At 39.1% G+C, this 13296-nt stretch overlaps 1 protein-coding gene across 1 annotated transcript in view; it reads left to right on the top strand.

The window, feature by feature from the left end:
- The window catches only part of LOC124550948 (Golgi resident protein GCP60), an 89288-nt gene that overhangs the window by 18010 nt on the left and 57982 nt on the right, over window positions 1-13296 (top strand). The window contains exons 2-3 of the mRNA XM_047125760.1: window positions 2320-2461; window positions 6158-6298. Of these exons, the coding sequence (XP_046981716.1) occupies window positions 2320-2461; window positions 6158-6298 (283 nt within the window). The remainder of the gene's footprint in view (window positions 1-2319; window positions 2462-6157; window positions 6299-13296) is intronic.

Here is a 13296-nt window from a genome sequence, read left to right as displayed (position 1 = left end):
TCTGATGCTATGTCTCAAGGCTTACAAATTCAACACATCAGTTTGAATAGTCATTTGGTTGCCACTTCCCCCATTGATTTTAGAAGTTCCGATGGAATGTTATCTATCCCTTCTGCCTTATTTGATCACAAACCTTCCAAAGTTCCGTTAAACTGACTCTAATACTGGGTCCCTTTTGTCTTCCATATTGAATCCCTTTCTTCATCCGTCATGTTGTCAGAGTAGACTTTCCCCTCACGTATTCTCTCTCTCATTTGCATTTAACAGGGGTATTCCCATTGCACTGTTAATGTTGATGCCCTTGCTGTGAATTTCTTTTGTGTTTGTTGAAAATGGTCCTTCAGATGACCATTTCTTTCCCAGTTTCTTTATGTTTTTCCTGCAGCTGTTTTGCCTTAGCTTCCCTGCGTGCGCCCCTTGTTTATTAAATTCTTTAGTGAGCTATACTGATGCATTCATGTATTTCCGTGAATATTTTTGTACTTCCTCCTTTTTGGATCAGTTGAAGTATTTCTTCTGTTACCATTGTTCCTCCGCACCTTTGTTATACCTATGATACCTTCTGTGATTGCCCTTTTTAGAGATGTAGATTCCTTTTCAACTGAACTGCCTATTGTGGTATTCGTTATTGCAGCATCTACAGCTGTAGAGAACTTCAAACACATCTCATCATTCCTCGTTACTTCAGTATGCACTTCTTTCCACATTGATTCTTTGGACAAATCTCTCAAACTTTGGTCTACTCTTTATCATTACTAAATTGTGATCTCAGTCTCTCTCTGCTCCTGGGGGTGCCTTACAATCCAATGTCTGATTTTGAAATTTCTGTCTGCCCATTCTGAGATCCAGCTGGAATCTTCCTGTGTCTGTTAACCCTTATTTAATACACCTCGCCCTCTTGGGATTACTGAATTGAGTATTTGCTATTAATAACTGAAGTCTATTGCAAAACTCAATTAGTCTCTCTCCTCTCTCATTCCTGCTACCAATACCATATTCTCCCATAACTCTATTCCTTCTCCTAATACCGAATTCCAATCCCTCATGATTATTAGATTATGATCTCCTATTACATACCAAATTGTGTGTTCAGTGTCCTTGTACTTTATCTCTCTCTTAATCTTCGTCTTGTGACATCAGCATGTGTGCTGTTGGCCTATATTATTGATGTTGGCCTAGGTTCCTTGTTGATTCTGATGTGAACAAATCTGAACTGTTGGCAATAATTCATTCTCTCCGTTACCTTCGTATTCATAATGAATCATACTCCAGCTATACCATTTCTGCTGCTGTTATTATGCTATATTCGTCTGACCAGAAATCGTTATCTTCCTTTCCGTGTCACTTCACTGGCCCCCACTGCATGTAGTTTGAGCCTTTCCATTTCTCTTTTCAGACTTTTTAGCCTCCCTCCCACATTCAGGCTCCAGACATGTCACCCTACAGCTCTTAGAATGCTACCCTTTTGTTCGTTAGTCTCTTCTTTTCCCCCATTGTTCTCTCTCCCTTAGCAGTCCCTTGCCAGGGATCTGATGGGGCAAGTAATCCAGAATGTTTTGCCAAAGCAGAGATCATCATCTTACAGACCACATATCTCATGGATACACATTGTGTGCGTCCTTAATGCAGTGTTTTCCATTACCTTCTGCATGCTCAGGCTGTTGATCATTGCTCATTCTACCCACTTGTAGGGGCAGTTTCCTATTCCAAGGTGGTTAGCCCACTGGGCATGCATTCAGGATGACAATGGATCAAACCCACATCCAGCCATCTTGATTTAGGTTTTCTGTGATTTTCCTAAATCACTTGAGGCAAATGCCTGGATGGTTCCTTTGAAAGGGCACACCCAACTTTCTTCCCCATTCCTTCCTAATCTAATGGGACCGATGACCTCGCTGTTTGGTCCCCTCCTCCAAATTGACCAACCAACCAACCGTTCCAAAGGTAAGAGTCAGCCTTGAAGTTCTTCCCACTCCTCCACACTCTCTGACAAAACTGATGCAGAACGGGGTGTGTGCTTATGCTGGAAATCTTCGGCCGAACTGATTTATGTCAGAGATCAAAGCTGACTGCTGTTGTATTCTTCACTACTTCCACCTTCATTCATGTCCTTCCATATACGTTCACCATCACACTTAAGACAAATAATCGGTTGTCAGTTTGTAGTACAGATGCACATTTCATATATCAGTTCTTATTTCATTCAAATGACTGTTAGTGTTCGAGTATCCGTATTGTGCCTCTTTTAATGTTTCCATTTAACAGTGCAAATTATCAGTGCAATGATTTCCATATGATCATTCGTGTTTTTATTTTCAGAGAAAGAGGGCAAGGCAGTTCAGTTATCATACGAAGCAAAATGTGGTTTAGTAGCATTGACATGCCAAGCGAGGCATGGGCGTTACAATCCAGGAACTCTCCCACCTCTAGGTGTGCTGGATGTTATTGGCAGGGATCGCAGGTAATGTAAATCATGAATGGAATGAAAATAGTGAAATGAAATAAGGCAGCTGCTTGTGTCGAGTAGGCAACGGCCACTTAAACAAGACCGGGAAAAAAATAATAATCGCTTGCACACACTATATAAAATTAATAGCAAAAAGAAAATCTACCAGACTTGATTGATGTACTGGTACTCAACACAAAATGCACAGTATTTTGGTTTGGACTCCATAAACAAACTAGGTTGTTAGTTACAGTTTCCAGAACCAGTAACACATTTTTCTACAATTGGCACTTCATATCTCAAGATAACATTGTTTCAAAGCTGTCTTGGAATCAACAAATGCTAATAATTTAAGTTTGCCATTCGTCAACTATCTTTTAAGATATGTCAGTCAGTATTGTCTCACATGTTCCTACCTTTTTCTTAAGCCTAAACTGATCTTCCCCAAGGTCAGCTTCTTCCGGTTTTTACATTCTTCTGTAAATAATTTGTGTAAGTATTTTGCAACCATGATTTAAGCTGTCAGTACTTGCCCTTTTAGGAAATTGAATTATTACATTCTTTTTGAAGTATTGAGGGTAGTTCGCCCATTTCATGTACATCTTGCACACCAGGTGGAATAGTTTTATCGTGGTTGGCTCTCCCAAGTATCTCCAAAGATTTTTTTATATAGATTTGTGTATGTGGGATATACTTTTGCTATAGCCTTGCACTGTTTTTGTAGCTTTGTATTTCTCCTCTACCCGTTTCTTCTTGGGCACTTTCTGTCAATACCATTGTATGCCCTTTTACCTCTTTAATTTGTGGAATTTTTAATTTCTCGTTTCATCAAATAAATTCAGTATCTTGTTTGTTTTTTTCCTTTTTGCCCTCTGCTATCTTCCCTGTTTCATCTCTCAAAGCTACTCATTTGTCTTCTATTGTACTTCTTTCCCCTGTTTCAGTCCAACATGGCCTTATGTTTCCTTTTAAACTCTAAACAACCTGTGGTATGTTCAGTTTATCCAGATTCTTTTTCCTTGAATTCCAGCCTTTTTTGCTACTTTGTCAGTTGTAATGTGCTGTTCATAACCAATAAATTATGGTCAAAGCCCACATTTTTGACAGGAAGTGTATTTTGGCTTAAAAAATGTTTTTTTTTAAAAAGTTTCTCATAATGTCATATAACCTGTCTGAAACTTTCCAGTGTTTCCACACCTCTACCACATATACAACCTTCTTTCATGTTCTTAAACCAAGTGTTAGTAATGATTAAATTGTACTCTGTAATCTTAGTGATCCAGTACAATTAAATTTTCACCTTCCTTAAACCTTCAACTGCTCTGGATGTGTTAACGCATTCGCCTTTGTACCTGTCCCTGTGTGTTCTGAACGTGTTTACACACGTCACCAGTCCTACCTGGCACTCTGAATGTGTCTACACTTAGACACATTCAGAGTACCAGATAGAAGGACTGGTGGCATGCATAAAGACATTCAGAACACACAGGAACAGGTACAAAGGTGCACGCGTTAACATGTCCAGAGCAGTTAAAGGGTTAATGAACTGTTGTCTAATCAAAGTAAGATGATCCCTGACAGCTGGTAGCACTGTTGCCAGCTTTCAACTGCAAAGTGCAAGTGATTGTAGGTGAAAACAATAGATGTGTATAGAACTCTGGTAACACTCAGGTGTTGCCATAGAGACATTTACAAAATTGCCTAATGTGACTGGTTGCAGTAGTGGCACCAAGCTGTGGCACCCAGTCCACTGTAACTGTCGGGGATCTCTTTAAAGTGACTTGTCTGTAAATAATTTATTTTGTCCCATCAGACATTTCATAAATATCCAACATGATTGGTGGCAGTTGGCATATACACTTGTCTTAGTGTGGTGGCTCCATTTTTATGCTGTTTGCAGCAATTCATTCTGATTCCTATTTTTGGTATTAATTATAAGTCTTGCTTCTGTTTTACACTTATTTGATTTTGTGCCAATAATCTTTTATTCTCCTTGCATCTCATTAATACCCACTACACCTAACTTCAACCTATCCATTTCTATTTTCAAGTACTGTAGCCTGCTCACTTAATTAAGGGGTCTAACATTCCTTGGTCTACCTTAGAATGCCAGATTTGCTTTTCTCCAGACAGCATCCTCCTGAAAGCAGTCCACATCTGGAAATCTGACTGGAGAACAATTCAGTTTTTGGAATATTTTACCCAAGATGACGCAGTCATCATTAAGCTATACAGTACAGCTGTATGCCCTCATGAAATGTAATAACTGTAGTTTCCCTTCTTGATTTCTGCTTTTCACAGCTGTTGGATTGCCTTGTTTCTGTTATTTTATAACTTTCCAAGTTTTTTTTATTATTATTTTTTTTTTTTTATTGTTCCACCATTGTACTGGGTATAGATACTGAGAAAGTATTGATAATAGATCAATCTCAACAGTGCGAAGCTGTCCGTAAAAACATGGTTCTGCACATTCTGTGGAAAATATCAGAGAAATCCACAAGAACAACTAGTATGTAAAGGAAAGACTGCAAATTAGTATCTCATTTGTTCAGTACCATCACAATTTTTATCAGCTTGGAAGATTTCCCACTATTCAGGATCATCTAAGGCTATACATTACGTGAAGAAAGCATAATTTTTTAAGCTGAGGATCATTAGATTGAGATGTGCATGTGTCATGGGTAAACATCTCAATCTAATGATCCTCATGGGTAGATTATGAAAATGTGCACATTTAACACAGTCTTATTTAAGTATGGATTAATTTCCACAAAAACTATTCACCATAGACATTTCAAATGACAACATGTAAGTAATGAATAATCTTAATCTCTTATTTTTATCACTATAATTTATATTTGTGGCATACGATGTTTTTGTTGAATGATGTAATGCAATTTTGGGGATATATGCTTTGGTGTTCAGGACTGCTGACATTTTCAAGCCTTTAAGTATAGGCTGTAGCAGCTATCTTTGGCAGTACATTTATTAATGTATATTCAAAGATTTTTAATATTTATATGTTTGATCTGTGCATTTTTGACATCTGGCAAGTGTTTTAATATGCAGGTGAATGTTGTGCTACCCGTAACAGCTTTTTCTGGAATGTAGAGGAATTAATAAATAGAAACAAGTAGCTAGTTGGAAATGTGTGAATGTGCAGCATGTGGCCTAATAAATAAGTGTATATTTTTAATTGTTTCTGCTAGCTGTTGCTCAGTACACACATTACCCTTCATAATATTTATCATGAATATGATCTGTGGAATGTGGAACTGACTAACGAAATACTATAATATTTACGGTGTAGGAAAAGATAGATTCCTACTTACTGCAAAGAAGAAATGGCAAGTTGCAGAAAGGCATGACTGAAACATTCACACATGTAGCTTTCGGCCACAGCCTTCATCAGTAAAGAGATAGACGCGCGCACACGCGCGCGCTCGCACACACATACACACACACACACACACACACACACAAAGCAAGCACAGCTCATGTGCACACGACCGCCAACTCCGGCATCTTGTGCCTGTTTGCAACTTGACATGTCTTCTTTACTGTAAGTAGCAGCCTATCTTTTCCTACATTGTTGATATTCCTACCTGGAGTTTCCATAGTTTGATACTATAATATTTAACTAGAGCATATGTGCTAGTGTACCCAGTTAGAATTTCTGGCACTATGGGAATAACATTTTCACTTTATCAGGTTGGCGTGGCAGCAGTTGGGTACCATGTCTCCTGAGGAGGCAATGTGTAACTTTGTGGAGAGGCTAGACAATCTGTGTCCATCCTTCGCTCCATTTATTGAAGCTCATAAACGAGATGTTGAAGAGAAGGAGAGGCTAGCGTAAGTAATTTATGGAATATGTAGTTAAAGTTTACACATTACTTTACTGTTTCCTACTGTGTTGCCTTTCATTGTGCTCTGTGTTGTTTGACCAAACACATAAAAAAACCTGCAGAAAACGGAAAGGCATGGGGAAATATTAATTTAGCATGCAATTTTTTTTGAATGGCATTGCCCTAGGATGGGCTGTGTCATGTGTCAGTGGTCAATCTTGGGAAACATCATTTCTTCTTTAATCCTTTATGTGGCACATCTTTTAAAATTTAAACAGATTTGTGTAAATGGGGCTTCCTAGATTTAATGAAGTATTTATTGTATGTACATTTATTTTAAAACAATATAAGATATTGCTCCTAGGCAGTTAAGCCCTTCCAGTGCCTAAAATATTACTTTATTTTTTTGTAAATCCGTTGCACGAATATCTTCCGTCCTTTTGTGATTTTGAAAGGAAAAAAAAAGGAAAAACACCCATTTGTCATCAGGCAGCCCATACTTCTGATGCAACAAGCTTTTTATGTGTAAAGTGATGAGAAAGTGCAATGCTGCAGAGATAGATGCCGGCAGCTGTGGGTAGCAAATGGATGATTCGGAACAGCACTGACACATCTGATATGCACCACGACTCGTGGATACAGGAATCAGTGAGGCTTGGAAGCGACACCATCAGTCACAGTGTTTAAATGGACCCTTTCCTATTCCTAAAATGTGTTTCACACTCTGAAGAAATTGAGTATAAAATGTTATATTAGGTTCGAATCCTGCCTCGGGCATGGATGTTTGTGATGTCCTTAGGTTGGTTAGGTTTAAGTAGTTCTAAGTTCTAGGGGACTGATGACCACAGATGTTAAGTCCCATAGCGCTCAGAGCCATTTGAACCATTTTTTGTTATATTAGGTGAAAGAAAACAAGGCAACCAAATGCATGTATTTTTTACGAATGCAGCTACAGGACTGCTTTGTCAGCTATGCAGACATTGTTCAAGGAAACCACCTCCCATAATTTTTAAATATAATTTCATGTTTATTGTGACACTTTCAAGAACCACTGACAATTTTCTCTGTTGAAACTTCCTGGCAGATTAAAACTGTGTGCCCGACCGAGACTCGAACTCGGGACCTTTGCCTTTCGCAGGCAAGTGCTCTACCACTGAGCTACCGAAGCACGACTCACGCCCGGTACTCACAGCTTTACTTCTGCCGGTATCTCGTCTCCTACCTTCCAAACTTTACAGAAGCTCTCCTGCGAACCTTGCAGAACTAGCACTCCTGAAAGAAAGGATACTGCGGTGACATGGCTTAGCCACTGCCTGGGGTATGTTTCCAGAATGAGACTTTTCACTCTGCAGCGGAGTGTGCGCTGATATGAAACTTCCTGGCAGATTAAAACTGTGTGCCCGACCGAGACTCGAACTCGGGACCTTTGCCTTTCGCGGGCAAGTGCTCTACCACTGAGCTACCGAAGCACGACTCACGCCCGGTCCTCACAGCTTTACTTGTGCCAGTATCTCGTCTCCTACCTTCCAAACTTTACAGAAGCTCTCCTGCAAACCTTGCAGAACTAGCACTCCTGAAAGAAAGGATACTGCGGTGACATGGCTTAGCCACTGCCTGGGGTATGTTTCCAGAATGAGACTTTTCACTCTGCAGCGGAGTGTGCGCTGATATGAAACTTCCTGGCAGATTAAAACTGTGTGCCCGACCGAGACTCGAACTCGGGACCTTTGCCTTTCGCGGGCAAGTGCTCTACCACTGAGCTACCGAAGCACGACTCACGCCCGGTCCTCACAGCTTTACTTCTGCCAGTATCTCGTCTCCTACCTTCCAAACTTTACAGAAGCTCTCCTGCAAACCTTGCAGAACTAGCACTCCTGAAAGAAGTCCAGGCTATCAGTGCTTGCACCCCCATATTCTCTGAGGTGCCAAAACTTACAGATTACAGATATGCCTGGTATGAGCTGAAATGTCACTATACAAATTATCAGTTTTGGAAAGAGAAACGTTTGAGTTGTAACGGAGATGTCTGTGATTGATAAAATTCTTTCTAAGATGATTTGTTGTCCAGCACAACTGCATAAAATTTCCTCTGGTAATTACTGGTTTCAGCAGCCATAATTTTATGATGATAAGAGGGAGCAATATTTCATTCACAAGCACATGGAGATTGACAGTGTGGTTTTATCAACGTACTTGTTATTGAACTGCTGCTTTTCTTATGATTTTTCTTGAAATTTTGTGTGATTGTGCCAGACAATAAACCATTTTAAAAAGAATCCAGTTTACCAGAGACCAATTATTCTGTTCCACATTGAACCAATTATCATGCTGATGCTTCAGTCTGGCAGTGAGGAGCACAGGTGGCAGTTGCGTTCACATTTCCACTTTGATCGCTCTCCAGTGACTGAGACTGGTGTAATACTCATCTTAGATGGGAGTGGACTAGCACACATCGTCTCCCTGCAGTCTTATGAACTTACTACTGAGCTTCTGTTTGAGTTAGCTTGTCTCAGTGTTATGGATGGTAGAATTTCCATAAAAATTCATGTATTCAGAGGGAAAAAGTAAAAAACTGACAGGTTTGCAGACCCTTAATAAAGCAGAGGGGCGTTTTTCCTCACAACTGGAAGAATATCAAGTAGGCATTAGGAAGGGACCCTTTCGTGCTGAGCAGCTCATCAACCCTAAATTTGTACTTTTGTATCTGAAGTTCAGGAACGAGATGTTTGTTGTTTGAAATCCACTATTCCAAGTGTTGGAAAAAATGAACATACACAGCAAAACAAGAAGAATCATCCAACGAGCTGGACTGAAGCCATTTGTAAAGTGAAAATTGGTGGGAAGTTTTAAGCTGCCTTCGAGATTAGGATTGGTTTTGTGCAGAGGCAAGCAATTGAGGTTCCTTTTCAACTGTGTGCAGGAAAAATGCATTGATGAATGGTTCAAGGAACTGTGTAATAAATGGGTCAATGATGGTGACAGAATGGGTTGTGGAAACAGACCTGAGAATCGATTGCTGTGGGTGAGGCTCCAGATCTCTTTGAAAAATTGGATTTCATAACTAATGTCAAGGCGGTGTTTGCGAGGGCTAAATATAGAAGAGGGACAAAAAAAGTACCTGAGAGTGTGGATAGACGCGAACTCTGCTGAAAGAGAACCCTTCACATCTAGGATCAGCAAGATGGAAATGATATATCAGCTAATTGGAGGTGTTTGCAATAAATGAATTATGTCATTCAATGTCAAGCTTAGGTGGTGTTGCAATATTATGAGAAGGAAAGTTGCTACTCACCATATAGCGGAGATGATGAGTCGCAGATAGGCACAACAAAAAGATTTTCACACTTAAAGCTTTCCGCCAATTGCCTTTGTCAACAATAGATACACATGCGCGCGCGTGCGCGCACATGACTGCAGTCCCAGGCAACTGTTGTTCTTTCGTTCAGCAAGAGGCTTTGTGTGCAACAGAATGTCTCATTGTGAATAGGAGAGGTCTGGGTAAGAAATTAGAATCTAAGATGTTAAAGGAGACCTTAGGTCCCGAAAAAGAGAATGACTGGTACAGAAGACGGTAGTTTAGCAAGCTTTACTTGCATGTGGAGAAAGGGGACAGACATGGAGCAATAAAGGATTGCTTTCTTTGTAAGAATTACACAATAAGCCCAAATACACAGACTAAACAGAACTTTACCTGTTTTCGGAACAAAAAAGTCTTTCTTTTTTTGAAGTTCAACAGGATCGTAAACCTTTAAGCGTCACAAAGACAATTAGGAATGTGACCTTTTCAAAAAGAAACTGGAACACACCAGTGTTTTGAGGTTGAAAGTTGGCATGACATAAGCTATAGAAAGAAGAGAGGCTCATAGAGTTGGTTGTAGGTTGTAGATCAAGGAAAGGGCCAGCTGAAATAATGTGGCCCACTGCAAACAGACACAAAAGAAGAAGAAATATTGTCAAGTTGCTAAGGAGTAAACTGAGAAAAAGTCTGAGCTCGACTGTGGTGTAATTGAACCCAGAGGGTTGAAAGAAGAATATAAGGTAAAAGGAAGCAGAAATTGGGCCAAACCTAGACCATAAGGATCTGTTACTGGCCATTCATAATGTTCGTTGGATGCAAGCAGACTACAGTATATGCAGAATTTTGAGGTTAATAATCACTAGTAAGATCCTAATATTTCTTGACACAGAATGCAGCCCGCTCGAATGATGTTTAAACAAGATAAGGTGATGCTTGCTGTAAGTGGATGTAGCCTCCTTATCTGTTGTTTTTTCTTCCCCTGTTGTGTTGGTACAAAGATCACTCAAGCTGTGTACTCTAAAAAGCACAAGCATTTTTGTCTCAGTTGAAGAGGCACGCCAGTGAAGTCACATTGGCTTTTTTAGATGTGAAAATTAGTTAGTTGAAGTATAACTCGTACAAAGTTCATTAACTACTAGAACTTAATAAAATTCTGAAATGATTGATTAGCAAGAAAATCTGGTAAGCATTGTTACATAGGTGTGTAATATAGTCTCTGTATTCTTGATGTTTAATGACTGGTTCAAGGTATCGAAATCTATGGTTTATCTAAATTATGGTATAAAGTGAGATTTTGTTGTACAGTTAAATATTTATAACTTTTTGTATCTATCAGGATACTGAAGTAAAAATAACTTTATGGACATGGAACCCAATACCCTTTATAATGACAGTCGAGAGTGCTCAAAACTGATACGTTGGTTGTTAGAGTTGCAGGTAGATTTTCCACAAAAAGTGATGAGGTGCTAAGTATGCAAGAGCCTCATTTATCTGGTGCTCATTAATCCAGATTTCTGGTTTATCGGGATTCAAGTTTTTTATGTGAAAGTATGGGTTGTACATTGGTACGGTACTGTATATGTACAGTTGTTATGGTGGTGCCTCAGGTTGCATAGAGATTGGCACTCCCATTGCTTACAGCAGAATACAGAACAAAAGAACAACAGCGGTACAGCTTCGTGACTGTGTAGAACTGTTTCCTACACAGTTACAAAACTGTACTGCTTTTGTTCTTTTGTTGTGTATTTTGAGTGCACATCATTGAAATGGCTTCAAAGTGAAAGAAAGTCCTTTTTTCAAAGGGTAGAGAGTTGGAAGCATTAAACTAGACAAAGAAAAACTGTGGAAAAACATAGCTGCAGAATGTGGTTTAGGGACAGTGACTGTCTCGGACTGGAACTGCAAAGAAATTGAAGGCTTGTGCTTCAAAATGATGACCAAATACAGTTTGAAGAAATGATGTGCAATGAGGAAAGCATGAAATGAACACTGGATGAAGCATTATTTGTTTGGTTCTGTGAGAAAAGAGTGTTTGTTGTTCAGATGTCCTGCCATGCGCTGCAGGAAAAAGTGTTAAAATTAAATGGCGAGCTACCTGACGACGATCCCAACTTCTTAGCTAGCCGAGGTCAGTTGGAAAGATGGAACACTCGTCATGGCATATTCTAGCTTTCAGTGTCAGGTGAAAGTGTTTTTGGACGGAACAGTGCTGCAGAAAACTTCACAAACTAATTTGAAGAAGTTATTTCCTCTGAAAATTGAACTCTACATCAGATTTATAATGCAGATAAATCTGAGCATTCTTATCACATCCTACCCATTAAAAGACTGTGGCTTCCAAATTATGCCCCCCCCCCCCTTTTTTTTTTTTTTTTTTTTTTTTTTTTTTTTTTTTTTTTGTAAGCAATGGCACAGCTGGAAAAATTGACTTTATCTAGAACGTCAGCAAGAGACAAATCCATCTGAGCTGATGTTAGGGAAACATCTATTGTTTTCGTGCTGCTCTTGAACACCACACAAGTTTGTCACAAAAGAAATTTGCACACTACTTCAGTAAATAAATGTGAGTAGACTACAGTAACTATAAAGATGATCAAAAAGTGGGTTTCTTGTTCGTGCCAAAATAAAGGATTTGTATATTGTAGTGCCTATAAGAGCTTCACATTTAGTAGAATATTTTCATATTATCCTAATTTTCCAGTAATCCGGATTACGTATGGCCCACTCAGTCCACATAAATGAGGTTCTTCAGTGTGAAAGTTGAGACTGCCGGAAAAGCCCTGTTTCACCTTGTTTGCCTAACAGTGCAGAAACTGCAATGTTTGCTGCTATCAAAGCTCACATTTAGCATATTTGTCACCTTTTGTGAACATTTTCTCACAACTGTTAAAGGCTGGTTTACATGGGAGCAAATGGAAATGGACATAAGCGAATGAGCTTTCATTGATAATTCGCCAGTGTTCGCTACCATTACACTGAAAGGATTGGATGAAATTAGAAGAGAACAAATGTCAGGTGACAACCTTAACAAAATCCACAGTCTTGTTTTTTTTTTTTTTTTTTGTCACTTATAATTATCACATGTGTTTCAATTGATAACATCACCACTTATAACCGCAGCACAAAGCTTTGATATTCAGATTGGATTAGTTTTGCATGGTGAGTGCATTGTTTTTGATGAAGTAAACAAATTAGGTAAGGAGAAGAAGAATGTAGGTGCCTGAACTTGTACGCAAGCATTAAGGTAGCACACCTGCAGCTCCTGCCTTCCTTAGCAATGTTCCAAAACTTCAGACTTGTCAGATGGTGCTTCTTGCTGGCTTTTCGCTAGAAGTTAGGAGAAAATTCGAAAACGGCACACTAATTGCTGGCGATCAACGTAACTTGGAGAAAGGCTGATGTTTACACTGTGGTTATTAGAAAGTGCTTTGGATTTCAGTAGCTGTTGTACATTCACTTCAACTACGTATAATGAAGATAAATGTCAATAAAATATGATAAATGAAATGTGAAATATTCATTCAACCTATTAAGTAGGCTATTTAATAAAATCTGCTGTATAGTTCATTAGAAAGGAGGTAGTGTAATTATGGGAAATCATCTTTATTTATTCTGATTAGAAACCTTTAAAATAACAGTGATCATCGGGCATACAATTACTTCTACCAGTGTTAGCAACCTGACTGATCAGGTCTTCATACAATTTT

The sequence above is a fragment of the Schistocerca americana genome, chromosome 9 (genome assembly GCF_021461395.2).
Source record: "Schistocerca americana isolate TAMUIC-IGC-003095 chromosome 9, iqSchAmer2.1, whole genome shotgun sequence".
In the NCBI taxonomy this organism is placed as follows: domain Eukaryota; kingdom Metazoa; phylum Arthropoda; class Insecta; order Orthoptera; family Acrididae; genus Schistocerca; species Schistocerca americana.
The sequence above is the reverse complement of the archived record's forward strand: the minus strand, read 5'-3'. Positions and strand labels throughout refer to the sequence as shown.